The sequence below is a fragment of the Colobus angolensis genome, unplaced genomic scaffold (assembly GCF_000951035.1).
Source record: "Colobus angolensis palliatus isolate OR3802 unplaced genomic scaffold, Cang.pa_1.0 Scaffold339, whole genome shotgun sequence".
NCBI lineage: Eukaryota > Metazoa > Chordata > Mammalia > Primates > Cercopithecidae > Colobus > Colobus angolensis.
Window position 1 is genome coordinate 2773816 of NW_012116699.1, and position 26331 is coordinate 2800146.

At 40.0% G+C, this 26331-nt stretch overlaps 1 protein-coding gene across 2 annotated transcripts in view; it reads right to left on the reverse strand.

Moving 5' to 3' along the window:
• The window catches only part of CDH11 (cadherin 11, type 2, OB-cadherin (osteoblast)), a 178567-nt gene that overhangs the window by 59148 nt on the left and 93088 nt on the right, over positions 1–26331 (reverse strand). For both annotated transcript variants that reach the window (XM_011952219.1, XM_011952218.1), the window contains one exon: positions 1341–1740. In XM_011952219.1, the coding sequence (XP_011807609.1) occupies positions 1341–1568 (228 nt within the window). In that variant the 5' untranslated portion in view covers positions 1569–1740. The remainder of the gene's footprint in view (positions 1–1340; positions 1741–26331) is intronic.

Below are 26331 nucleotides of genomic sequence, written 5' to 3' on the forward strand. Positions count from 1 at the left end.
GTGCAGTGGCACATCTCGGCTTACTGCAACCACTCCCTCCCAGGTTCAAGCGATTCCCCTGCCTCAGCCTCTGGAGTAGTTGGGATTACAGGCACTCGCCACCATGCCTGGCTAATATTTGTATTGTTAGCAGAGACGGGGTTTCACCATACTGGGCAGGCTGATCTAGAACTCCTGACATCCAATGATTCACCTGCCTCAGCCTCCCGGAGTGCTGGGATTACAGGTGTGAGCCACTGCGCTGGCCACACATATCTTTTTGTAGTTTTAATGTCACTATCACCTGAAAGATAACTGTATATTTTACTACAAATGCTAGTGGGTAGGTAATTTTCCAAACTCTCTTGAATTTGTATTTTGGACTCTCTTTCTATACTTGCACTTTTCTGTTAAGGGACACACAGAGACCACAGAGCCTAGAATGGGAAGTCATCTCACTGGGTTTTACCATGCCTGTGGAAACAGGGATAAAACCACATCCATCCTTCTGATACATATTCATTCATCTCTTCAAAGCTGGATCTAGCACCAGGACATAAGTACACAAGGATGACACTGCCCCTGACACAAAGTAGCTTGAGGTCTAGTCAAGTAAACAGATTAATAAGCAGACACATCAAATACACAAAGGAAAGCTATGATAAAGGGTCCAAAGGAGGAGCATTCAGGTTGGGATTAGGGTGTGGTCAGGGAAATGCCTTCAGCTGGAAAATGGTTAAACCAATTATGGCTATGTCTGTTTAATGGGCTACTAAGCAGTCATTCAAAATGGAGTTTGAGCCTGGCATAGTGACTCAGGCCTGCAATCCCAACACTTTGGGAGGCTGATGAGGGAGGATCATTTAGGTCAGGGGTTTGAAGTCAACCCGGACAACATAGCAAGACCCTTTCTCTACAAAAAATAAAATAAAATACAAATTAGCCAAGCATGGTGGCATGAGCCTGTAGTCCCAGCTACTCAGGAGGCTAAAGCAGGAGGATCCTTTGAGCCCAGGAGTTTGAGATTACAGTGAGCTATGATCACACTACTGCATGCCAGTCTGGGCAACAGAGAGAGACCCCATATTTAAATAATATGATAAATGAGTTTCATGATATAACTCCATAAAACTAAATGGAAAAACCTAAGAAGTATTCTCAACATGGATAAGTCTATTAATTTTTTTAAAAGTCTGGAATAACATATTATGTTATTCCAATATTTGGGTGGTTTTACTGGCTGTTCAGGCCATTGGTGTTTTCTCTCTTAGATGCCTGTGGGTCTTTTGTTTCTTTCTGGCCACAGACGATTATTCCAATGGTGGGATGGAGAGCTCAGGATTAAGGGAAGGCAGCCTTACCCTGCCTACAAGCACGGGGTCAGGCCCGGTGTACTCCTCTATCACGAAGAACTGGTTCCAGACCCAGCCACGCTTGGAGCGCTGTAGCACCTGCCCCTCCTTGCCCTTCTCGTGGTGCCCATGGAAGGAGGGCCGCAGGTGGCCCCGCCGCTCTGGGGCAAAGGCCTGACTGTGGCACAGCATGCCCAGGCACACCAGGGCGGCTTGTAAACAGTAGTTCTCCTTCATTTTTGGTTACGTGGTAGGCACAGGAGAATGCAGCTGTCACCCCTTCCACCAACCGTGCGGTGGTCTTGCCGAGGGTGGCCTCCCAGACGTGTCACGCAGACCTCTCTTGGGATGGAACGTCTCTGCTGGCTGAGCTCATCACGTCAGGGCTGCCCACGTCCCCAGTCAGCTTCTGCAAGCAGAGAGAGGTTGAATTAGCTGCAGGCCGAATCCCCATTTCGTTTCCATTCCATTCAGTAAGCCTTCAGGACTGGGCATCAATTTTATCACGTGGGAACTACAGGCTTTGGGGAAGCTCACCGACTGCTTTGAGCTCAGCTTGCTCATTTATGAAGTGAGGATAAGAGTGTACCCACTACAAAGCTGCCACTGGGATTCAATGAGTAATGCATATAAGTCTCTTAGCACAATGCCTGGTACTAGTAAGCACTCCATATTTATCTGTTATTATAATTGATCAAAACTGTGCTTATATATGGTTTTTTAATAAGAAAACAGGGAATTAAAGGAGTCCAGATGAGGAACATATAATCCACACTGGGGTTCAGTTCAGGGAGAGGATGGATGGCTGGACTCAATCCTTTAGTGAGAATTGCTGTAATAAGAAAGGAAAGTGTGGGATTCTTTGCAGAAGGAACATCACATCCAAAAGCACAGTATGTTCCAAGACGTTCAGCATGCCTGGAGGTAGTAATGAAGAAGGCGGGCAGGCAATGGATCCTGTTAGAGAAGGGATGTAGGGGAAGATCCCAAGAAACCATTGATGGCTACTGAAATATTTATAGGAGAAATAATGGGTCAAGGTCTCTTTGGTAAATCAGTTAAGGGTATAGTGTCAATTCAAGGAGGAAGATTTGCTTTTGTCTGGCAAAGATCCATCCACGAAGCCAAAGATCCTACCTTGCTTAGCCTGGAAGTCTCAGAAAGGATATTTTACAAGCTTTCACTAACTAGGAGAAGGAAAATAAAACAAAACAGTATGTCCTACTAACCAGCCCAAGGTCGTGTTCCCAGCACCCAGCCATGACTGAGCTACTCAACACCAGTGAGGATAAGCCAGTAATGCCTTTCACCTTTCTACACTCCTCACAGGTTTCTGACCCACAGTCACTCCTGTCCCCTCTCCAGCACTCTGGTTCTCATTGGCAGTCCTTAACTTCTGCCTTGGGTTCTGGACTTCTTCATCGGACTTTCTCATGCTGAAAACTTAATTCTTCTCTAAGGAATTCTCCTTGCTTCTTCACCTCTCTTAGAACCATACATTTGTTTTCTGGAGAATCACCTTCTCTCTCTGGAGTGCCACTCAGACTCCAGAAAGAGAATCAGATGAGTTCACCACCAATGTGAGGGAACCTGAGATACTTCTTTTTCAGGAGGATGGCACATTGATATTGAAGATAACATTCTGTTTCAGCATCTGGGTCTAAATGAAACTGAAAAACTTATTGGGCATTGTAGGAATCACTGTCATCACCTAATTTTTTTGCTATCTTCTTTGGGTGAAATGGTTCAGGGAAAAAAGGCAGCAAGAAGGAAAGAGCATGGATCTTGGCATAGTGGAAGGTACATAGACTTAGAGGTCAGCTGCAGATGGATCAGAATACCACTTCCATATTTTACAATCTGGGTTACTTTGGGCATGCCAATCAATCACTCTGAACCTCAATGTTTTCATGTGAACAATGAGGATGACAAGAATTGTTGCACCCATACAGGCCTGAACACAGAGTTGGGAACTGGGCATGTACTAGGCTCCTTCTTCTTTTCCCAGAGTGTCACAGTACAGGGGAAGATCTCAAGAAACCACTGATGGTTACAGAAATATTTACAGGAGAAATAATGGGTCAAGGTCTGATATGGTTTGGCTGTGTCCCCGCCCAAATCTCCTCTTGAATTTAACATGTGTTGTGGGAGAGACCCAGTGGGAGGCAACTGAATCATGGTTGCAGGTCTTTGCCATGCTGTTCTGATGATATTGAATAAGTCTCAGGAGATCTGACAGGTCTATAAAGGGAAGTTTCCCTGCACAAGCTCTCTCTTTGCCTGCTGCCATCCGTGTAAGATGTGACTTGCTCCTCCTTGCCTTCCACCATAATTGTGAGGCTTCCTCAGCCACATGGAACTGTAAGGGTACCCATGACTTGAACATGGAGATGCCACAAAGAGGGTGATGAGGTGCTTTCTCCAAGATGGGAATTGAGAACAAATGAGTTACTTGGGATACCATAGCCATCTGACCTCAGCAACCTAGAAAATAAAAGAACTGGTGAAATTATAATTTGTAGATACAGATCCATTCCATTTTGATGACCTTTGACTATACCAGCTCAAGCCTTTCTGTTTCCTTTGTAATATGGCAAAGTGGTATCTGGGAGGCCACAGATGTGCAGTTAATGCCTGGTGACTGTCACTTTTCTCAATAACACTCTGGGATGGTATTATGTTAGTCTTTATTCAAGGAATAGGGGAGTTGAAATCTTTAATATTTGTTGTAAACAGACACTTTGGGATATGTAAAAGGCTACGTGGGAGAGAGAGAAAGATGGAAAAGGCAGTGTCATCATTTAGCAACTTCTTCCTTACATTCAGGCGCTTTAATAATACATCAGATGCTGTTGCTAGAAAGCCAAACTGACTGTTTGGAAAGAGCACAAAGAAGGTCCCAGGAGGGGTTAGATGCTAAAATGAGGCAATATGAAACAACAGAAAGATTTCTGGGCAGAAGTCATGAAACTCAAGATTTGGTGGAGAATCTGGCACTAATTTGCCATGGAACATCATTGATTCTACTCTCAGAGGCTCTGTCTCACTCTGTAAAATGAAGCCTGTGTAAAATTTTCTTCAAATGGCTTCATATTCCCAATTAAGAGTTTCGGTGAACTAGTGAGGGGCATTTCTTCTGATTCATACAGTGTCTCCTTACTAGACTGTAAACTTCTGAATGGATGGGATTATATCTTATTCACATTTATATGTCTGGCACCTGAGCACAAAGCAGGCCATCAATAAAATTTTAATATATAATTTGAATCTCAAATTTCAACTCCAAACTTGACATTGACTCTGTGAAAACTCAAGAAGAAGAAAGAAAAAGGAAACAGCATATGGTGAGGCAAGATCCCTGCCCATCTTGCACCATGCCAAGTATTAAATACTCATTCACACAGTGATAAATTATTCTTGCATATAAGCTGTGAAATGTATTAGAAAGAAAGGGTTTAATTAAAGTTGATATTTCTTCACCTCTTTCTTCTGGCTGCCATTTTGCTGTAAAGCACAATTATTTCTAACACTAGAAGTGTTGAAACAAGATGACAACTTTTTTTCTTGTATAAAAAAAGTCTAGCTTAATACTAATGAATTTAAGAGTTTCCACATGATTAATAAACAATAACATTCAATCTGTTAAAAAGATTAAATTATCTCTTTTCTTCTTTTGGAAAGAAGACTGAATCAACTTGCTTTTAAGAGCAATGGCCCGTCGTTTTATATGACTATATGTAATACAGAAAGTTATTTTTATGGTTAATTTTAGGTACATATAAGATTGATTTTAAGACGTAATTTTTTAAAAAAAATATTCACTTTCAGAATGAAAATTTATGTAGCAAGTTCTTTTCCTTAGCTACTGTTCTAAAGGCTTTACAAATAGTAACTCATCTATTAATTTCTATAACAACCTTATGAATAGGAGCCATGAATATTCTTCTTTTAAAGGATGAGGAAACTGAGTCCCAGACACATTAAACAACTTATACACACTTACACTTGTAGTAAATAGCAGACCTGAGATTTGAACCCATGGCGTCAGGCCCTAGAATCCATGTTCTTAACCAGTGAACAACCACAACTCTTGTCATTTGTTTGAGTTTGAAGTTCATAAGGAAATTATATGGATGTTGTGATAAAAAGCAGTAACCTAGAAGCCAGCTAAATGTGGGAAGTAAATTACCATTGGAGCTCAGTGTATACTAATAACAGGACTAGAATGAAAATACTAATAATAGTTAAAATTTGCCAGGTGTTATCCGCCTAACATTCTTGGACATGTTTTCCATGAGTTGAGTCATCAAATCATAAAAACCCTAAAAAGTAGCATTATTGCTATTCCCATTTTACAGGCAAGTAGTCTGAGGCACATCAAAATTACGTAATTTGTTCAAGGTTACAGAGCCAGCAAGTGAAGGAGCTGGGATTGAACTCTGAATGTTTGGTTCAAGGACTTGTATTCCTACCCTCTACAATTTTACCTAAGAGAACGCTGCAGTTCACATTTAGGCACACTAATACAAATAGACACAATAGCCTTAAAATGATGATCATTTAAATGTTGGTAGCATGGATAAGTAGGCTATAATAAAAAAATTTATCCAAACCAAAAAGAAGGAAAAAGCATTTTATATCAATATCCAAAGTGAAGATGAACAAGAGGTAATTACATCAATCCATCAATAGCCATCAATAACGTAGTATAACCAGGTCCTTAAACAACATATGATACAAAATTTGATCTTTGGTTTTTATTTTAAATACCTGTTTCAGAATTTCTAAATGTGTACATCAGAAAAGGTGTATTCAGAGTGGTTTTTGTTTTTTGTTTTGTTCTGGTTTATGAAATGCTTCTAGAATTGAGAGAACTGATTGATGTATTCAGTAGCAGGGACTTAGTAGGAATCTCCCATGAAAATTAATAGGAGGCTGCCCTCCTAAGAAGACCTTGATGTTGGTAATAATTAGGGAAATATATCAATGTTCTAATTGGTTTTAATGAAGACCCCCAAGGTAGTTCTTAAACAATCCATTAAAACACTTTTTAGCAGTATGCCAGGATGCCTAAGCATTGGGATTCTACTAAAACATATAGGAGGACTTTATTTTATGATGGGAGCATATTGCTTGGAGGGAAAAATAAATGTTGTTGAAAGTCACAGCAGTAATAACATGACAGGAAAATAGATGTGCAAAGCCACCAGCTCGAAAGGGAAGGCTCACCCCTCTATCTTGAGAGCAGATAGCCCGTCATAAGCTACCGCGCCTTGAGCATAAAACTCTCTTGCTGTGCCTGCTTTTGTCTCCGTAAAAGAAAATGACATATACGGGTGTTTAAGTATATTTGGACTCCTGCTGGAAACTGTTATTGGGTGGAGAACACAAGACGAAAGCGCTTAGTAGAAAGCAAGCAGATTTGGTTTTTCAGCTGTGCCCTCCCCACAGAGCTGGAAGGATCAGATGGGCTGACCTGTTTTTTCATTTCCAGGTAGCTAATTTACAGTTAGAGACAGGTTATTATTACATTAAGAATATTACCAAGGCCCACACCAGAGCTCAAAACCCCATTCTGTATCTGCAAAGTCCCCTTGTTGGTGAGCTCAGGGGCTCTGGTATCCCTTTCAACAAACACAGCTTTGTAACCAATCCAATTCTATTATGCAAATTAATTCAAGCATATTTTATTCCCCGTTCAGATCTCATCACTCAGCGCTGAGCTGGTCTCTCATTTCAAATCAAATCACAGGAATTATGCCACGTCTGTGGCAATCACAGAGAATAAGGGAGAAGAAGTATTACAAGAATTATTGAGTCACACTTCCCAGTAATTCTTCTCCCCTGATTTCTAGACTTGGAGCAAGGCATAAGCTTGGGGTAATCACTTCTTCTCAGGTGCAAAATACACAGCAGAGACTGCAAAAAGGTTATGGCATATGCTGCTCCAATTTCTAATACCAAATTCACATGTTAAAGTAGGCAGCAAATAAGGCCCCTTATCAAAGACCCCAGCGATCTGCAAAGGTGAGTGGAAATTTTAAAACTGCTTCAGTGGAGATCTGAGTCTCTGCTTCTGGAGAGATAGAGAATGATAGAAGTTCTGCTTTGAAAGTGGAAAGATCATTCACTACCTGTGTCAGGCAAAGCTGGGTTCAAATCCTGGTTCCAGCACTCATGATTTACATTATATTGTCATAAAAGTAGATGCTATCCTTTGTCAGATGCTTGATTTTTCTAGTGCTGGATAGTATGCTCAGGGCTTGGTATATATTATTTTATTTAATTCTCACCACAACTGCATATATATAATATGTGAGATATATATATATATCTGTGTGTGTGTGTGATATATATATTTGATATATATATATCACTCAGACTTTAGGAGGAAAGTGAGGCTCAGTGTCCTTATGTAACCCACCCAAGTACACCCTGAATCACTGACAATGTTGTAATTCAAATGCAAGTTTACAGGACTGCAGAAGCCAAGCTTGACTTTGGACTATTTTACCTGGCTATCAATGTCTGAAAATCCAGGTTCCCAATCTTCAATACAAGAAGATTGCATGACCAACTCCAAGGGTCATCTCGGCTCCAAAAATTTTATTTGCTATATAACATAATGTTTGCTAGATGTGACTTCCACTAATTTTTTAAGTAAATACAATCAGATTTTATATTCTTAGGGTCTCATGGCCACAAAATATTATAGGAATCCAATGTAACACCCCAGACCTAAAACTTGTATAGTCATTCAGTGATAATTTATCTATTTAAGTAACTAAATCATCTTCAAATGATAACATGATTAAGTGCAATATGTGCAGTGAAGAACTTATTATTTGTACTCTACTCTGTCCTTAAGACAATCTTTTTCTTGGTGTAATATTTTCAAATGTTGATCATTAAGATGAATAACATATATCAACACATACAGGAAATAACTGTCTGCAGTGTCATCTCTAATTATGAATAAATACTCTATATGAATGTGTGGAAAGAGAAATAGATTTTATTTTCATCTGTTCTTTTGTATGAGCTAAGATACCTGAGGGAAGATTAGAGCAAAGTGGTGTAATGTCATTTGTGGTATCAAAGGCCTATATGTAAACCTCCCTTTGTCTCCAAGCAGTAAATATGCATCAAGCTTTTTTTATTTGTCTGTTCCTTCACTTGGCAATAACTTTTCAATGGTTCCAGGCCTAGGTTGAACTCTGAGGATACACAGGCATCAATGTACCTCCAGTATGTAGACTGTTCTCAAACAATACTGAGACTATTGTCTAAGCAGATAAATGATGATATGATGTGTTCAGTACAGATAGGACTATGTACAAGAGCACAAAGGAATCCATGACTACACTTCTGCAGACAAATTTGTAAAGTATCGGTCCTGTATTTCAATACTTGCCTACTCAAACCTCTTGCAAGTAAACTCCCATATCCATAACTTCCAATGCCTGGAGCTTCCATTCCCACTTTGGGCCATGGCCCATTAAATCACACCCAGTTCAATGACAAGTAAATCATAAACCAACCATTGATTGTTTCAGCCTAGTTCAAAACGATAAGATGGGTGAATCAGATTTCTTTGGGAACTTCACTGAAAGAAAACAAGAACTTTCTGCAGTTAGTAAGGGAACTAAAATAGGAAGGTTACAAGGAACTTGAGAAATGGAGTAACTACCAAATGACATCTCATGACCAATGTTTCAATGAAATCAAGGCTTACAGCAAACCAGTTACAAATTAAAGAGAAACAAACGTGACCTCTATCTCTGAGTCATGTAAATAGCAGAACACACGGCATCTGAAGATCTTGGCAATTTAAAGACTCCCTCAGCAGCTGTCTTCATGGAGCCCATGCTACTGATCTGTTCCTGAATTTCTGTGAGGTCACTTGTAATGCCCTTGAATGACAACAAGCTACCTGTATGTAAACTCACTTGAGTGATTTCTTTTGTCTTCAAAACAGCAAATATAGTAAACTACCATAATCAAAAGGAAAAAAGTGTGGTGATTCTGCCAGTCAAGACTAAAATAATGTAGCTGCATGAATCACTTGTTCAGATATAGACAATGCCTTCTCTGAATTTCTAAGACTGAGACAAGAAAAATAACTCTAGACCAAAGCCAAGATGCTAGTGATCTAGCCTAGGTTCTGCCATTGAACCACAGTGCAAACTTAGAAAAAATACTTTTCCCTGTGGGTTAACTATCTCCTTCTACAAAACAGGAGGTTGGAAATAGCCTGTAAAAGGTCTCCCATGCATATCTGCAGGGGCTTGTGAGTCTGGGCTGAGAGTAAGAGACTTTGCCTAGATGGAAGTTTTCATCTCATTTTGAAGGTCTAGGTCCCAGCTGGCAGGGCTGCTTTGTATACAACTTGAGGCCCCAGTGACCTAGAGCATCACAGCAATCATGCCTTCTGGGGCTAGACAATGCAGAGCCCCTGCTATTGTGACAGGTCCTTAAATTCCAGTATTAGGAATCAGGACTTTACTGGATGAACAATGGGAATCCATTCAGAATTTCTAGTCATGGGGTTGAGGGGAGCCAAGCTGTCACCAGTGTGCAGGAGAAATGGAGGTGAGGAGTGGCAGCTCTTACTAAACAGTTAAGAGGATGGGCTCAGGAGTCAGAAAGAGTTGGAAGGTTAGAGCTCAAGACTTAAACTCACTACACTAGAGGTGGAAATCAGCCTCTACAAGTCTCCACAGTGCCCTGTTAAAAATGGGAAAAACCCAGCAGGGCGCAGTGGCTCATGCCTGTAATCCCAGCACTTTGGAAGGCAGAGGTGGGCAGATCACAAGGTCAGGAGTTCGAGACCAGACTGGCCAACATGGCGAAACCCAATCTCTACTAAAAAAAATACAAAAATTAGTCTGGCATGGTGGTGTGCACCTGTAATCCCAGCTACTTGGGAGGCTGAGGCAGAGAAATTGCTTGAACCCGGGAGGCGGAGGTTGCGGTGAGTCAAGATCGCACTACTGCACTTCAGCCTGGGTGACAGAGCAAGACTCCATTTCAAAAAAAAAAGAGGAGGGGGGGAACTCTAGGACCAGTCTCACAGGGGGACTGCCAAGAGAAAAAAAGACACTGTGTGTACTTTGTATAGTACCTGTCATATGGTAATCATTCACAAAATGTAAAGTCTATGAAGGCGGGGACCTTTTCCTTCCTGCTTACTGCTGTAACACAGAACATGGCCGGTCCACGGCAGGTGATTAAGAAGATGAGTTAAGAGTTTTGTTTATTCAACCAGAATGCATAAATACATATTGTAACCCCTGGATACCATGCACTAATCCAGTAAAGAATAAGCCTCATGAAGGGGCTCTAGGAGTCCACTGTCTATTAAGGAGAAAAAAGAAACCGATATTACAATAGAGATTGCTAAATGCAATAATAGGTATATGTGACGAGATGAGAAAAAGTAGACCAGTGTTGTTTAATGGAAACATAATGTCAGTCATATGTGTAATTTTAAATTTTCTAGAAGCCATATTTTTAAAAAGTTCAAAAAATCAGTGAACTTAATTTTTATAATGTATTTTATTTAACCCAGTATGCCCCAAATTGTATCATTTTAACATGGAATCAATATACACATTCTCAAGACGCTTTATATTTTTTTGCCCTAAGCCTTCAAAACCTAATGTACATTTTATATTTAAAGGAACTCTCTGTTGGGACTAGCCACATTGCAAGAGCTTACTGGCCACATGGGGCTACTGGCTACCATCTAGACAGCACAGGCACAGGGGATTCTTCAAGTTTCTTGAGAGAGGAGGGCATGTAGTCAAGGAAGACTTTCTGGAGGCATTGCAATAGTTCAGGTGAGCGGTAATATGGTTCTGAACCAGAAAAAATAAGGCTTGGTTTGAGAAAAAGGGGCTACTCTTGAAACCGTGCAGATGTAGATGGTTTTAGGAACCGAAAAGATTGAGGTTAGAGAATGAGGCAGAAGTGAGAGGAGAGTGAAGACAGTGGTGCTGTTCCTGGCCTCAACAGGAGAAGGGCTGTTTGAGGAATAAACAGCATTTAGTTTAAAACCTTTTCTTTCTTTCTTTATTTTCTTTCTTTCCTTCCTTCGTTCCTTCCTTTCCTCCCTTCCTTCTTTTTTGAGGCAGGGTCTCGCTCTGTCGCCCAGGCTGGAGTGCAGTGGTGTGATCTCGGTTCACTGCAAGCTCCGCCTCCCGGGTTCACGGTATTCCCCTGCCTCAGCCTCCCCAGTAGCTGTGCCCAGCTAATTTTTTGTATTTTTAGTAGAGACGGGGTTTCACCGTGTTAGCCAGGATGGTCTCGATCTTCTTGATCTCATGATCCACCTGCCTCGGCCTCCTGAAGTGCTGGGATTACAGTCATGAGCCACCGCGCCCAGCCTCTCTCTTTTCTCTCCTTCTTTCCTCCTTCCTTCCTTCCCTCCCTCCTTCCCTCCTTCCCTCCTTCCCTCCTTCCTTCCTTCCTTCCTTCCCTCTGTCTCTCTCTCTCTCTCTTTCCTTCTTTCTTTTTTGATGGAGTTTTGCTCTTTTTGGCCAGGCTGGAGTGTAACAGCAAATTTCAGCTCACCACAACCTCTACCTGTGAGTAGCTGGGATTACAGGCATGCGCCACCACGCCTGGCTCATTTTTTTTTTTCTTTTTTTTAAGTAGAGAGCGGGGGGGTTTCTCCATGTTGGCCAGTCTGGTCTCAAACTCTCAACCTCAGGTGATCCACCTGCCTCAGCCTCCCACAGTGCTGGGATTACAACAGTGAGAAACCGCGCCTGGCCTAAAACATTTAAAGCTTTCAGAAACCAGTGGAAAGATGTGCAGGGGAAAAGTTCAGAGTAGAATTAGGTACCAATGTTCTTGCAAGAGTAGGTATTATCAATTCTACCGTTTCTTTTCAAGTGTGGAGATTTTACTGCATTATTAAATTCTAGAATCTCAGAGTTGAATGACACTCTAGAGACTTTGAGCTATTAGTCCTTTATTTCAATAGACCAATGGGAAAACTGAGATACAATGATGATAACGAACTTATTCAAAATAAAATAAAGAGTGAAAAAAAAAAAAACCAGAATCTCAACTCTTCACTTTATATATAGAGAAAAAGCAGAGAGGGCAGTGGAAGCATCAAGAGGAAAAAGATAATTTTTATAGCATCTACCTTGCCCTCTCTTCCCAAAACCTGATTTAACAACAGTCCCCTCCTTTTAAACTATTTCTATGGAAACAACCAGCCAGATTCTAGAAAGGGGAAAAATAAAGCATTCATAAGTAATGACCTGAGAAAGCTCTTTAAAGATTTGCAGTGGAGAACTGAACTAAGAATAACAATCTGCATATTCTCCCTGGAATCTAATGTCCTGCAGAGAACCACTCTCCATAGTCTATTTTGCAAGGTATAAACAGTGAGAGGAGGAATTGTCCCAAGGTGGCCTTAATAACAGAAAAGGGCTTGATGTGGTCTTTTGAAATAGTTGCTAAAGCCAGGGAAGGGAGTGCCTTAAATCACCACTGCCAAGAGCCTTTAGAATTCTGAGAAACCCATCCTGTGCCCATAATCCACCAGGGTCCCCAGGTATCCGTCCAGCTCAATCAGAGTATCTGGATGGATGCCACTGAACAGGAAGGAGGAATGCAGAAAGTCAAGCTGCTTCCGCTGATCAGAAACTTGACTTTCACCAGCATGTGGGTGGGCTGTTCTGAAGGACTTCTTTCTAATGTACCTCACCAAACCGCTCCATCACACTGAGATTAGACTAAACTCTGCCACATTTTTAAATGGCTTTTTTGTATCTCTATATATACCACAGAGTGTTCCCAACCCCCTTCATTTTAAGAAAGCAGACATCAACAGTAGCCTCATAATGATCTCATTGTTGCTTCAAATAATCCAATCTTTGAAGCCTATTTCTTTCTTTTCAGGTGTATTAGTGTCATTTATCAAAAGTAATGGGATTTTTTTTTTTAAGTTAAGGATAAAAGAAAAGTAATGGGATACAGCAAACTAGTCAAGTGCTTAGTACAAACGCAGAGTATTTTCTGAAGCACATGCGGAACACCTCTTAGACAGGCAGGACTTTCAAAGGCAACATTAAGTGTCTTTTGTGGGTCTCAGATAATATGGTTCACTTAATTAGATTTTCCATAATTCTGGGGTAATCCTATTATGAATTACAGACGTGAATTTTGACTTGCCTGACAGAAACAGCTAGTGCTCCCAATGCATTTCTGGAAAAAGAATGTTTTATTTATAAATCATTACCAGAATTTTCACAGGGCAAAACCCAAAAATGGGGTTCAACCTGGGAGGCCGCAGGGGTTCTTGGCTTCACACAGGAAGGAATTCAAGAGCAATATCAGGGAGTAAAGTGGAAGTAAGCTTATTAAGAAGTAAATGAATCAAATAGTGGCTACTCCATAGACAGAGTAGCAGCATGGGCTGCTTGACTAAGTATAGAAATGGTTATTTCTTGATTATATGCTAAACAAAGGGGGTATTATTCATGAGTTTTCCAGGAAAGGGCTAAGGAGTTCCCAGAACTGAGGGTTATTCCCCTTTATAGACCATATAGGGTAGCCTCCAGATGTTCTCATGGCATTTATAAAATGTCATGGCACTGCTGGGAGTGTCTTTAAGCAGAGGAATGCATTATAATTAGCAAATAATGAGCGATGAGGATGATCAGAGGTCTCGTTCACTGCCATCTTGGTTTTGGTGGACTTTGGCCAGCTTCTTTACTGCATCTCCCTTTATCAGGAGGGTTTTGTGATCTGTATCTTGTGAAATCAGTCCTGCTGACCTCCTATCTCATCCTGTAGTGAAGAATGCCTAACCTCCTGGCAATGCAGTCTACCATATCTTATTCTCATTTTACCTAGCCCCTGTTCAAGATGGAGTCACTCTGGTTTGAATGCCTCTGACATATTTCCTCCCTCCTTTTTGCAAGGGAATGCTTCATCCTAGGGGTTGTAGAGTGATGAAGATCCATCTTTCTTAACTTCTTCAGGCTGAATAGAACCAATGATATTCCTGCCTAACTATTAGTGTCTCTTTTATTCAAGGTAGAGAGTAGCTCAGTCAGTGTCAGTATGGTGAGGGCCACTCATAACTGAATCTTGTGAGAAAATGGAAATCTGAAAGATTAATAAGTGTTCAATATAAGAAAATGTTCAATAAGCGTATCCTGTATTCCTACACAAAGAGGACGATAGAAATATTTTCCACAACAGTAAAGCAAAATAAAATTATCCCAAGTAAACTAAATAAGAAGGCTTTCCATGAACTGGACAGTTGTTAGAACTAAGTTAATGGGGAGTAGTCAGTTGATTCCAGTATGTGCCCAGAACTAGATCTGTGCATTACCCATTCCTCTTGTTTCTTCTGATCAGCAGCCAGAGATCAATAGTTGGTTCACAGAAATAAGTAGATTCAGTCTAAATTGCAGAAAAAAACTCCAGAACAATAGGCCAGGCCAGAACCTAATTACAGATGTACTATAGTTTTTGAAACAATTTTTCTCTCTGGTCCCCATTTTTATTAAAAACAAATCATGGTAGAACTGATTGGTTAGCCTTACTATACTCGGCCTGATTTTCTCTATAAAGTGCAGCAAGAATAATTATTTGCCATATAGGTCCATTTTTTAAATTGGCTTTGATGGAACTTTGTTCAGTAAGGAATCTTAGATTAGACTTTTTAAAGTCTTAAGCTCAGTCATGAATTTATCTGTGCCTGCAAGTGCTTGAATGAGTTTGGTGAATCCCTCTCCACTCAAGAACCCAGGATAACTTGGGGCTTCTGGGCCTGTCAGAAAGTGACAATCTTTACTTTCCACAGGTTAGGAACCCTGTGCAGGGACTCCATAGACAAGGTATGAGACCAATTTTCCCAAGTGGCTTTTATCAGTTCTATAAGTCAACTTTGATTCCTTAAAGCAGTCTGTTTGAATATGAAACCACATCATTCAAGTCAAAGCCTTGGAAAAATAAAGAGTTTCTTCAATTTTGTCTAGTTACAAAAAAAAAAACAGACTCTCACTGCACTTATGGAAATAACTATATTGCCATAAGGTAAGAATACTCACATAGTTTCCAAATTCTGGAGAAACAGGGGAGAGAAAAAGATATGCACTCCAAATTTTGCTCATAGTAGTATACTTTTCTCAATTACTAGAAGCTATAAATAACTCAAAAGAAAAAAATTTTATTGACTCTGAAATAAAAAATAGAAAAGATCAGCAATGTTTTCAGCAAAAAGTCATAAAAAGATTACTTCAGTCTTTTATTAGTTCAGTCTATGCAATTAATTCCTGTTTTGCTTAATATTTATGAACACAGTTTTCCAAGAGTGCCTTGGAAGTATGTTTCCTCTCTATTTTAATGGTACACTTTCCCAACTTATCAGAGACCTGCATTTAAAAGTACTCATCAAAATCCTATATCTGAATATAAACTATCTTTTGAAGAGGATGAAAGCAATACACTATTGTCTGTGGAGGACAAAAAGTCTTACAGCAGGAGCAGTCCAAGCTGCAATGGACAAGGAAATCCAGTTACCTCTGAAGTACACAACAATTTAACGTAATAGTTATGGGTATTACTGTTTATGTACACTAATTCATGTCAAAATTATGGGAGTTTCATGTAATTTGGAAACACATACCGATAACACATTTATACAAATAAAACCCAAAGAAAGCCAAACACCATTTTTTATATTTGACAATGTTTCCTGTATGATTTTAATATACCAAGTAATGAAAATACATCATTTTGGACTTTAGGAGACTTAAAAAGATTAATAGGATAAGAAAACAATTTACAATTTGATTTTGGAAAGTTTGTCAAATATAAAAGGTGTAAAACATGTAATAATTTAAGACAGAATTCCAGGTCTCCATAAGTCATTTATTTATCTAAAACAGTAACTCAAAATTTCAAAAATGCAATAACTTACTCGTTGATAAAGTGGAGACTTAATTTTCCAAACAATTTGTCTTTCTCTCCTTTCTTTTCCCATTGTTTATTCAAAAGACAAACGTAAGTCTTTCATTATCTTTTAATATTACATGAAAATCTTGTTCAAGGGAGAAAGCCAAATTTCACTTTTGCATTAGTGCATCATTAACACTAAAGCTAATTTTAAATATAATATTATAAACGCATTTATTCATGTTTAATTTGTTTGACCATAGGTATGATTTCCACAGATCTTTTACAATGCTTTATTATTTTCTATTAAGGAGCATATTAGTGTTCTAAAAAGCCACATTATTCTGACACATGGACCAAGATTTTGCATCAGTGTGCTTTTATTTCAATATTTAATTTACTAAAATACTGAATAATACCCTTTTAATTGTATTCAAAATGCTCACACACAGAATTATTTACTAGGTTGGTTTTTAACCTTCATAAGGTTTATTTTTCATGAACCTTCCACAACTTGCTCAAGCCTTCAGCTTTAGCCTATCTCACTTAAAACAATTCTTTAACTTTCTAAACTAGACAAAAAAAAAGTTTTCCATGCCTTATAATCTTTTATCAAAAACACATTATACTTTCTTTATACACCTTGCATGTAAAACTATTCCTTCAGTAGTTTCAATTATATATGTTACAATGTTAACTATTAGCAACTATTATTTTGGTGAAAAACCCAGTATGTTATGTTAATTATGTACCAGGTGAAGAGCCGAGAACACCAGATAGAAGTGCAAATAAGGTATGACTCTTTCCAGCAAAGCCGGGGACATGGCTAACAACATATGTCCATCAGTAGGCCTCACATAGAATCTAATTGCTCCAAAGCAGGTAAGTTGAGCAATTATCAAAAGACAACGAAGCAGTTTATGTAGTTTAGTAAACATAGTATCTGACTTGCCTAATTTAGATCAAATGTATAAATGTATAAATTTTGAAGACATTTTTATTTTATCAGAAACTTTTTTTTTAAGACGGAGTCTCACTTTGTTGTCCAGGCTGAAGTGCAGTGGCATGATCTCAGCTCACTGCAACCTCTGCCTCCTGGGTTCAAGCAATTCTCCTGCCTCAGCCTCCCAAATAGCTGGGATTACAAGAGCACACAACCACACCCAGCTAATTTTTTGTATTTTTAATACATATGGGGTTTCACCATGTTGGCCAGGCTGGTCTTGAACTCCCAACCTCAAGTGATCTGCCTACCTTGGCATCCTAAACTGCTGGGATTACAGGTGTGAGTCACCATACCCAGCCCCAATAATGTTTAAAATTGTCTTTATTTCCTTGAAATTACTAAAGTCAAGTGAACTGAAAGGTATTAAAATTTCCATTTTTTCCAATAAAATATGTGATTTAACTGCTTATTTTTCTTTAAGTCAATTAGCCCTATTTTCTATAAATAACACACACAACAAATATAAATAGACAGAAGAAGATCTAGTAGCTGTAAAATTTTTCATTTGCCAGGTTTTAGGTTTTTCTTAATTGGATTACTGGCTTCAAGGTGGAGCCCTTTCAGGAACATCTATATATCTATATCTATATCTATATCTATATCTATATCTATATCTTAGTTATCCATGTTTAATGAAGCTAACTCTCAACAATAGAGCTCTTAAAAAAAAAATCCTTTTAGATCTCTTAATACTAGACTCTAGGCGGAACAAACAGCCAACACCTCTGGCTTTTAAGCTACTTTTTGTTTTTTTTTTTTCTGCAAAGGTATTTTCCCAAGTAAAACCAATAAGCCTTAACTAAGGTTATGGCTTAACCATGATGGACCCATGAGATGTCTCCAAATAGACGGCAAGTGGTTTTTACAAGATCTAGAATCACCCCTTAAGTAGCTCAAAAAAAAAAAAAAAGAAAGAAAAAAATTCAAGTCAGGAAATCAGAAGATGTCCATGGAGGTGAAAAGTTTAAATAAATGGCAAAAGTCCCACAACTGGAAAAAACTCATTCTCTAAGCCAGAAATTGAATGCAGGCCTCCATCAGGAAAGAGAAAACTTTTAGTCACTAAGCTACAGTAGGAGGCAAGCACCATATTGCTTTTCCCGGAAGGAGTTTACAGCAGACATTTTTGAGCTTGCAAAGGATATACCTTTTCCCAGGAAAAGGGGTAGATATAAATCTGAGAAGCCTTAAAAGGGAACATATTTTAGAATTGATAGCCAATATTTCTTGCAATCTTACTGAAATAAAACCAATTAAAAAAAAAAAAAAACTTGTTTTAAGATAGGGAACCAAAACTTAGTCCAATAGCTTTTACTTGGAACTCTAGCCATGAAATAGTAACACAATTCACTTTTTTATAAAAGATAAGTGGATCCAAATTATCTCTCTGACATAACTGGGACTTGTCCATTTGACTAAACTTTGCTAATTTGAATTTGCCCCAATTGCTTAAAGATACCATAGCAGTGAGTCCTTCAGTACTCACCATTGTACTCATGTCTAACAAGGATCTCCACTAAACAGAAGTTTTTCTAAGTCTAGCAAAACCCCAATTATCTTCCCCTGCAAATTCCCACCTTCTGTAGCAAAGTGTTAAAGTGACAATAAGTAAAGAAAATGGTGTTACAGAAAATGATAACTTTAGGACATAACAAGAAGAGGTAAGGCCAAGTTTCACCTTGGGTGGGCCTCTAACCCATAATCCTAGAGGGAATGCCAATTCCAAACTCCGCTGAGCATCCCGGATGGTGCTAGGAATCAGCCAATAATACCGAATGCTGGAAAAAACAGAGTACCCAAGTATTGGCCAATGAGGGTCCCCACAACAAATGCTGAAAATACCAGAGCATCAGAGGGCAGCCAACAGTGAACCCCAAAGGCATAAGACCTAATGCAATTGGAGCCACAGAATAATGTGATTCTGGTGTCCCAGGGTCAATGCAACAGAGGGCCTCATACAGCCAAATGTCCTTCCTTAAACAATCACCCAAAGAGCCAAAGCAAAGATTACAAATGTGACAAAGAAATAAGGATAAGCATGCATTTGGGCATTGAGAGAAAAAAGGAAAATGGTCAGTCATTGGAAACTAAAGTAAAAACAGCCTGAGAGAAGGGGCAACAACATGGGTTATAAAGGACGTGGCCAGCCAGGTGTGCTTCTGCCTGTCCAGGATACCCAGAAAACAGGAAACTGCATCAGGCTACCAAGTCAAAGGCCTTGAAGCCACTTACTCATCTGTCCAAAATAAAGAACACAGGAAAGGACAGATGGGCCCAAATCAAAGGGAAATAAAAGTAGCGAGTTGAATCTGGACAAAGGGAGACTCATCCACCCAACCTTCAGGTCTAAATGGTGCCCATGAGTCTCAATTTGGTGTCCAGATGGGAGGTCTACATTGCCCCTTCATTGGTGGCCAGGAAAGATGTCACAGGATGAATCCCAAAATTGATGTTCAGCCTAGGAAGCCACATGGGTTCTTGCCTTCTTGTAGGAAGAAGTTTAAGAGCAAGTCCACAGAGTGAAGTGAAAGCAAGTTTATTAAGAAAGTAAACGGATAAAAGAGTGGCTACTCTATAGGCAGAACAGTGGCATGCGCTACTTGACTGAGTATGCGTATATTATTTCTTCATTTTATGCTAGACAAAGGTTTTCTACTAAAGGGGTGGGGAGTTCCTAAAACTGAGGGTTCCACCCATTTTTAGACCATATATGGTAACTTTGGGACATTGCTATGCCATTTGTAAACAGTCATGGCACTGGTGGGAATGTCTTTTAGCATTGGAATGCATTACCATTAGCAAATAAAGAGCAGTGAAGATGACCAGAGTTCGCTTTCATTGCCATCTTGGTTTTGGTGGGTTTTGGCCAGCTTCTTTATTCATCTTTCTTCATCAGCAGGGTCTTTGTGAACTGTATCTTGTGAAACGAGTCCTACCTGACCTCCTGTCTCATCCTGGGACTAATGATGCCTAAACTCCTGGGGATGCAGTCTAGCAGGTTTCAGACTCAGGTTACCCAGTTCCATTCAAGGCAGAGTCACCCTGGTTGGAATGCCTCTGACAGAATCATTACAGCAAGAAGACCACCCTGCTCTTTCCTCTCTCAGGTAGAAGTGAACATTGCTTTTCCTTTGGATGACACTGTCCTTTCATGAAATTTGATAAGGGCACTTTCTCAGTTCTTTACCCCTGGTTATATCTTCCACGTCCTCAGGATATATTAAGTTCCCTGAGATTCTGGACAACAGCTAACTCCCCACTGAATTCCTTGTCACAAGAGTCAACAGAATATAAAGCTGACACAGTTTCTGCCCTCAGGGAGTTTCAAAAGTTAGACTAATTGTCTCTCATACTCAGCTGCACATTAGAATTAACCAGGAAACCTTAAAAATTCCATTGCCCAGGCCTTACTCTAAAACAATTTAAACCCAGGAATCAGTATTTTTGAAGTTATCTGTGTGATTCCACTGTACCTCCAAAGTAAATAACCACTGGTTTAGAGCTACATTATCCAGTAGGGTAGCAACTAGGCACATTTGGCTTTTAAAATTTAAATTAAATTTAAAAGGCAGTTCTTCCAACTACTAATCTCGTTTCAAATTCTCAAGGGCCATTTCAATCATTGCAAAAAGTTCTATTAGTCATTGTTGGTCTCAGGTACTAAAAACCCTCATCTGAAGCATAAAACATCTGTTCAATGAATGTAGGTGTGCAAAGAATCTAGCGCTGGGCATTCAAAGACCTGCCACTAACTCACTGTGTAATGTCCAGTAATCTAGTTTTCCTGTCTGTGAAATGAAAGGCTGGGTAACATGAGTGGCTCTCCAGACATGATCTTTGGAATACGCTAGAAAACCAAGGGATCAGGGAACACAATGCCGGGAAGAGCTGAACCAACTGGCCCCACACTCCATAGCAAACAGAAGGTAGTTGAATTCCACAGAATTTTTCTTTGCAAAGCAGCTCTGCTGCATTACAAAAAAAGAAAAAAGGAAACCATGTCTGATATCTTGATAACCAACAGACTCCCTGTCTCAGTCCAGCAGCAGGTTAGTGAATTCTTGCTTCAGTGCTCATAATCTGGTGGTACAGGGAGGAGGGCCCTGCTCAGGAGGCTGGGAGGCCGCTGACAACTAACAACTCACTTACTTCCCCTTTCTGAGTCTCTGTTTCCTTTTATGAAAAAAGCAACAAATGATGCCTGACCTCCCTTGTTCCTAAGTTAATTTGAAGGTCGAATGATATAATAAATCAGGAAGCCCTTTGTAAAAGCATAATTTGGGTTACACAGGTGGGGAGAAGAACGATGAAATGCTGACAGCAGTGACAACTTACGTGTATTTGGGTAGGGTTTTTTTTGTTTTTTTGTTTTGAAATGAGACCGAGTCTTGCTCTGTTGCCCAGGCTGGAGTGCAGTGGCGCAATCTTGGCTTCACTGCAACCTCTGCTCCACCTCCCGGGTTCAAGCAGTTCTCCTGCCACAGCCTCCTGAGTAGCTGGAACTAAAGGTGCCCATCACCACGCCCAGCTAAGTTTTGTATTTTTAATAGAGTCAGGGTTTCACCATATTTGCCAGACTGGTCTTGAACTCCTGACCTTGTGATCTGCGCACCTTAGCCTCCCAAAGTTCTGGGATTACAGGCATGAGCCACCGCACCTGGCTGTGTGATTTTTAAAGTTTTGGCTTTTAACCTTTAGAAGTGTGGGTTGCAGATAAATTTAAATTATGTTATTATTACAGAAAGGAGATGTGATTTCCCTCTTTTTCTCTAATATGGATATAAAATCTGCCAGATCCTGCAGCAGGTTCATTTCAGGTACATAGGCATCCTTGTTTATCCCAGAACCCAAATGGGATTCTGTAGTGTTGATTCGTGAGTATACTGACCTCAGCTGTAGCTCCTTGGCTAGGGGATGGTGCAGGTAGCAGGGAGAGGAGGGATAGCTGATCCCTGCAAGGAAATGAATGGGGATACAGGCCAGAAGTCCATCTGCAGAAACTCCTGGGCCTCTCAATTATCCATGATATGGGGTGAAAATGGAGCAGTCATGGGGTGAACAAAGCTCCAGGGTGGATGGCATGGGTTCTTCTGGTCAGATAAGTTCCAGGAGTTCAACATGTCAAATCATTCTTTCCATTAAACCTCTGCTTGTCACAAACCAGCACATGGGTGGGCATGCCTTTTACTGAGTTATCGTCTACTAATTAGCTTTTTAAATTGAGTGTCTACTGTGTGACAGACAGTGTGCTACATGCTTTGCATACACTTTCAGAAACAATTTTTCTGCAGCATCTTGATGAGGTAGGTATTGCCTCCACTGCCCAGATACAAAAATAAGGGTTTGGAGCACTTCAGTTTGTATTCAGTTCACATGCCTAGCTAACGCCCAAAATGGAATTTGAAGCTATATATGGCCCATTTGGAAGCTACTGCCCTTCTACATTTGACATTGAACCAAGATCGACTTTTCTATAATTCTTTCAAATTTTGCTTCCTGGAGATGCTCAGAATTCAGCTAGCTCTTTTTCCACATAGTCACCACTCAAGAAATGTTTTTGGAGACAAGGATTTCTTCAATAGTTAAGTGATAAGAATTTAGTAAAACATGTTTTTTTGCCCTCAAGGAACTCCAAGGTTCCTGGAATTTTTAGAGAGTAGGCATCTCCCTAAGGGTCTTCCAATTTCCACCTCAGACACCAAGGTTTCCTTTCATACCTCTTTAGAGGAACATCTCCCATCTTTCCCCAGATGTTCTCCAACCTGCCCAGCTCTGCCAAGTAGTCTCTGAATGAATGAATCATGATTTTCAAACCTCTCTCCCATAACATTTTCCACATTAGAACAAAATTCTGTTCTACATCCTTCCCTACCTAAGTCTCCAAAGAAGGTGCTAATGAGTAATAAAATGCAAGCCCTGCAGGGGACTGTAGGAACGCAGCCAGACGATAAATATCGTCTAACAAATGGAGGCAGCTCAACAGGAGATAGCTCTGTAAGATCTCATAAGCTAATCATTGTCAAAGGGATTGCTATGGTGCCCATGGAAAGAGGAGTTGTGTGGTTGTAGAGGCAAGTGCCATGTTTCTATCAGTATTTCACCCAAGAGCATTAAGTCCAGGCCCAGAGTCATTCCCTGATAGAAAGAGCAGTCATTACTTGGCTACTGCTCACACCACCGGCCACTTCAGTGCTCACACCGTAAAGGAGGGACAATTCTGTTCTGGACAGCAAATGTTAAAGAAGTGACACTAACCTTGTTTTTTATGAAAGCAAATAAACAAACCAAATAATGCAAAATTTGGCTCCATTTTTAGAGCACCATTGTGACAAAGCCCAGCTGGATGTCTCCACAGGCCCAAATAACATCTCCCTAGGAGAAGCATATGCAGCTGGAGATGGGGTTGGCCTTTGCTCTCAGGGATCTTATATATCATTGACCAATTGCATCTTCTCCAAAGAGATTTACTAGCAGGTTAAATGTGCAACTCATGCACCATTGGTTGGGCAGAAAGTAAGTGCTCTCCAGCATTACTTTGTAAAGGAAAGTCCCTTTGAACCACAGCTGCCGTGATCAACTAAGGAGCAGATGAAGAGGTAACAATATAGCAGAGTTACTGTAAACCATAAACTTGGGCAACAAGGACTTAGTGCCTTTCTGGTAAGATGTCCATGACGGAAAGGCTTACCCTTGTATCTCCAGGGTGGCTGCCCATGAAACCACAGAAACATAGCTTGATCTTCTGGTTCAGAGGCTGTTCCTGCTTTTGAATACCACCATGACTTTGGCTTGGACTGTAAGCAACCCCAGGGTCTAAATTTTCATTCTCCATCTCTTCCAGGCCTAGAGATTTTTGTATGCCTTTAGGTTTTAAACCTTAACAATCTAATCTAGCTCACACAGCACCCACAGGGAAGGGACTTGCATTTGAAGGACACCTGTTTTAACAAATATACACATAGAGAAAATGACAGCTCCACAGCAAGTCAGCTCACTAAAATGAATAGTACAATTATAAATTAAAATAGGTCAGGATATATTCAGGATTGCAAGGGCACTTCACAAAGAAGGAAGAAAACACCTACATCATGAAGAATATGTGCAGATTTTTGAAGGGAAGAAATGGAAAGAACAGCCTCATCCCTCCTCTGTGGCAATGCTTTCCATATCACACATTTATGCCTTGTTTCCTGGGAAACCCACTGTCTGGGCCGCACCATGACCGACCGCTGCTCTGCTGAAATGCCCAGTTTGATTGCTTGGGGCTTTGAAGTTCCACCTAAGGCACAGCAGGTTTTTCTTCCTGGTGTCTGCCCCTGCCTTTGGCATTTTTACCTCCTGCTTGGGTCCTGTCTGGGCAGAAGAGAGAGTAAATGTTGCTGCCTACCGCCTGTTTCTATGTATCCCTGGTGGCACTTATGCATCATCCCCAGATGCATATTCTTTGGACTGACACAGATCAAGGACCCTGGGACATTAACAGATCTAGCTTAGAGTTGTTCTAGCTATTCATGCTCCCTCCCCTCCAACACACACACACAAGAGATACAAGCACACACACCTATGCCTCATCTTCCCTCTCTTCCCTTACTCCGCAGCTGAGATATCCCAGCCTGTCCTATGGTTGAGTGTTTATAAGATGCTGCTAAATCCTATTTTACACTACACGGAATAAACGGAACCTGCTACTGATACATAATACCTTTCTTTTCAATATTTCATGAGCTTGTGCAACCCCGTTCCACAGATGCCCAACCCTCCATGCTTGGGTAACCATTAACATCTTCCTGCAGAATATCCCACTACATGGATGAACCTGGAGGGCATTATGCCAAGTGAAATGAACCAGTCACAGACAGACGAGTACTACATGATTCCATTTACATGAGGTATTTAAAATAGTCAAGTTCATAAAAGCAAAAGGGTGGAAGAGTGGTTGCCAAGGCCTAGGGGCAGGGGGAAATAGGGAGTTCATTATTTATGAACCAGCAGGCATACTTTCAGTTAAACAAGATGGATATGTTCTACACCTATAGTAAACAATGCTGCACTGTACACTTAAACTATACCAAGAAGGTAGATTTAAACTATACCAAGAAGGTAGATCTCATGTTAAATATTCTAATCACAATAAAATAAACGTTTTTAAAGAAGAAAAACACTTTTTAAAAACATCTTCCTTCTGAGAAGAAAAGATTTAAGCATTACACAGGATCCTAATTAAAAAGTACTATTACCATAAAGTAAGCAGAATATTGGCTTTTTGACATGAGGAGAGGATGGAGATGTCACTTAGAGAAAACGCAAACTGAAACACCAGCAGTATCCAAACCAAAAGCCAGAAGAAATGTTCGCAGGGCCACTAAAAAAAGAAACTACTACGTAGACGTCTAGTCGAATGTATTTAAAGAAGAAAAGTCTCTTTCAAATAATTACAAATTAAAACCTTGGCTCTGAGACTGAACTTTGAGCAGACAGATGAGAGAGATAAAATGAAATCTTTTTTTCTGCCAAGAATAATAAAGATCTTGATACAAAGATGTGATGTTTTCTCCCCAGTGAAGCAACTCTGGAACAAGAAAAGCATGATGAGGAGGAGAAATTCAGTTTACAGAAGAATAGTGGTAGTTCTTTCATTTATAACTTGCTAAAGAATGCTGAATCAGTTCCTTAATGAGCATAGAGAACAGAAGTTTTTATGGGAGAACATTGGACGTTGTTTATACTGGCTGAATGAATAGCATTAGAGTAAAGGGCTTGTCCTTATTCTATTGTGCAGCTTTGGTTATTTGAAGTAGAGTTTCTTTTATTACCTTTCCAATGTCCTACACAACACAAACTTACAGCATTTTTTAGAGAGAACCTGGCCTCAATGGGAACTCACCTGACACTGGAGTCAGGCTTGTGACATGTCAAATTGCCTATGTCACGAGTACCCTTGATAAAAATGATCTCAATATGGCTTATTTCTCTTGAGTTATGTCTCATGATAAACCAACTCTGGCAATGCTAGGATGGGACAGATTTCTGGAAATAATCACTACAAATTTTCAAAAGGCACTTTTT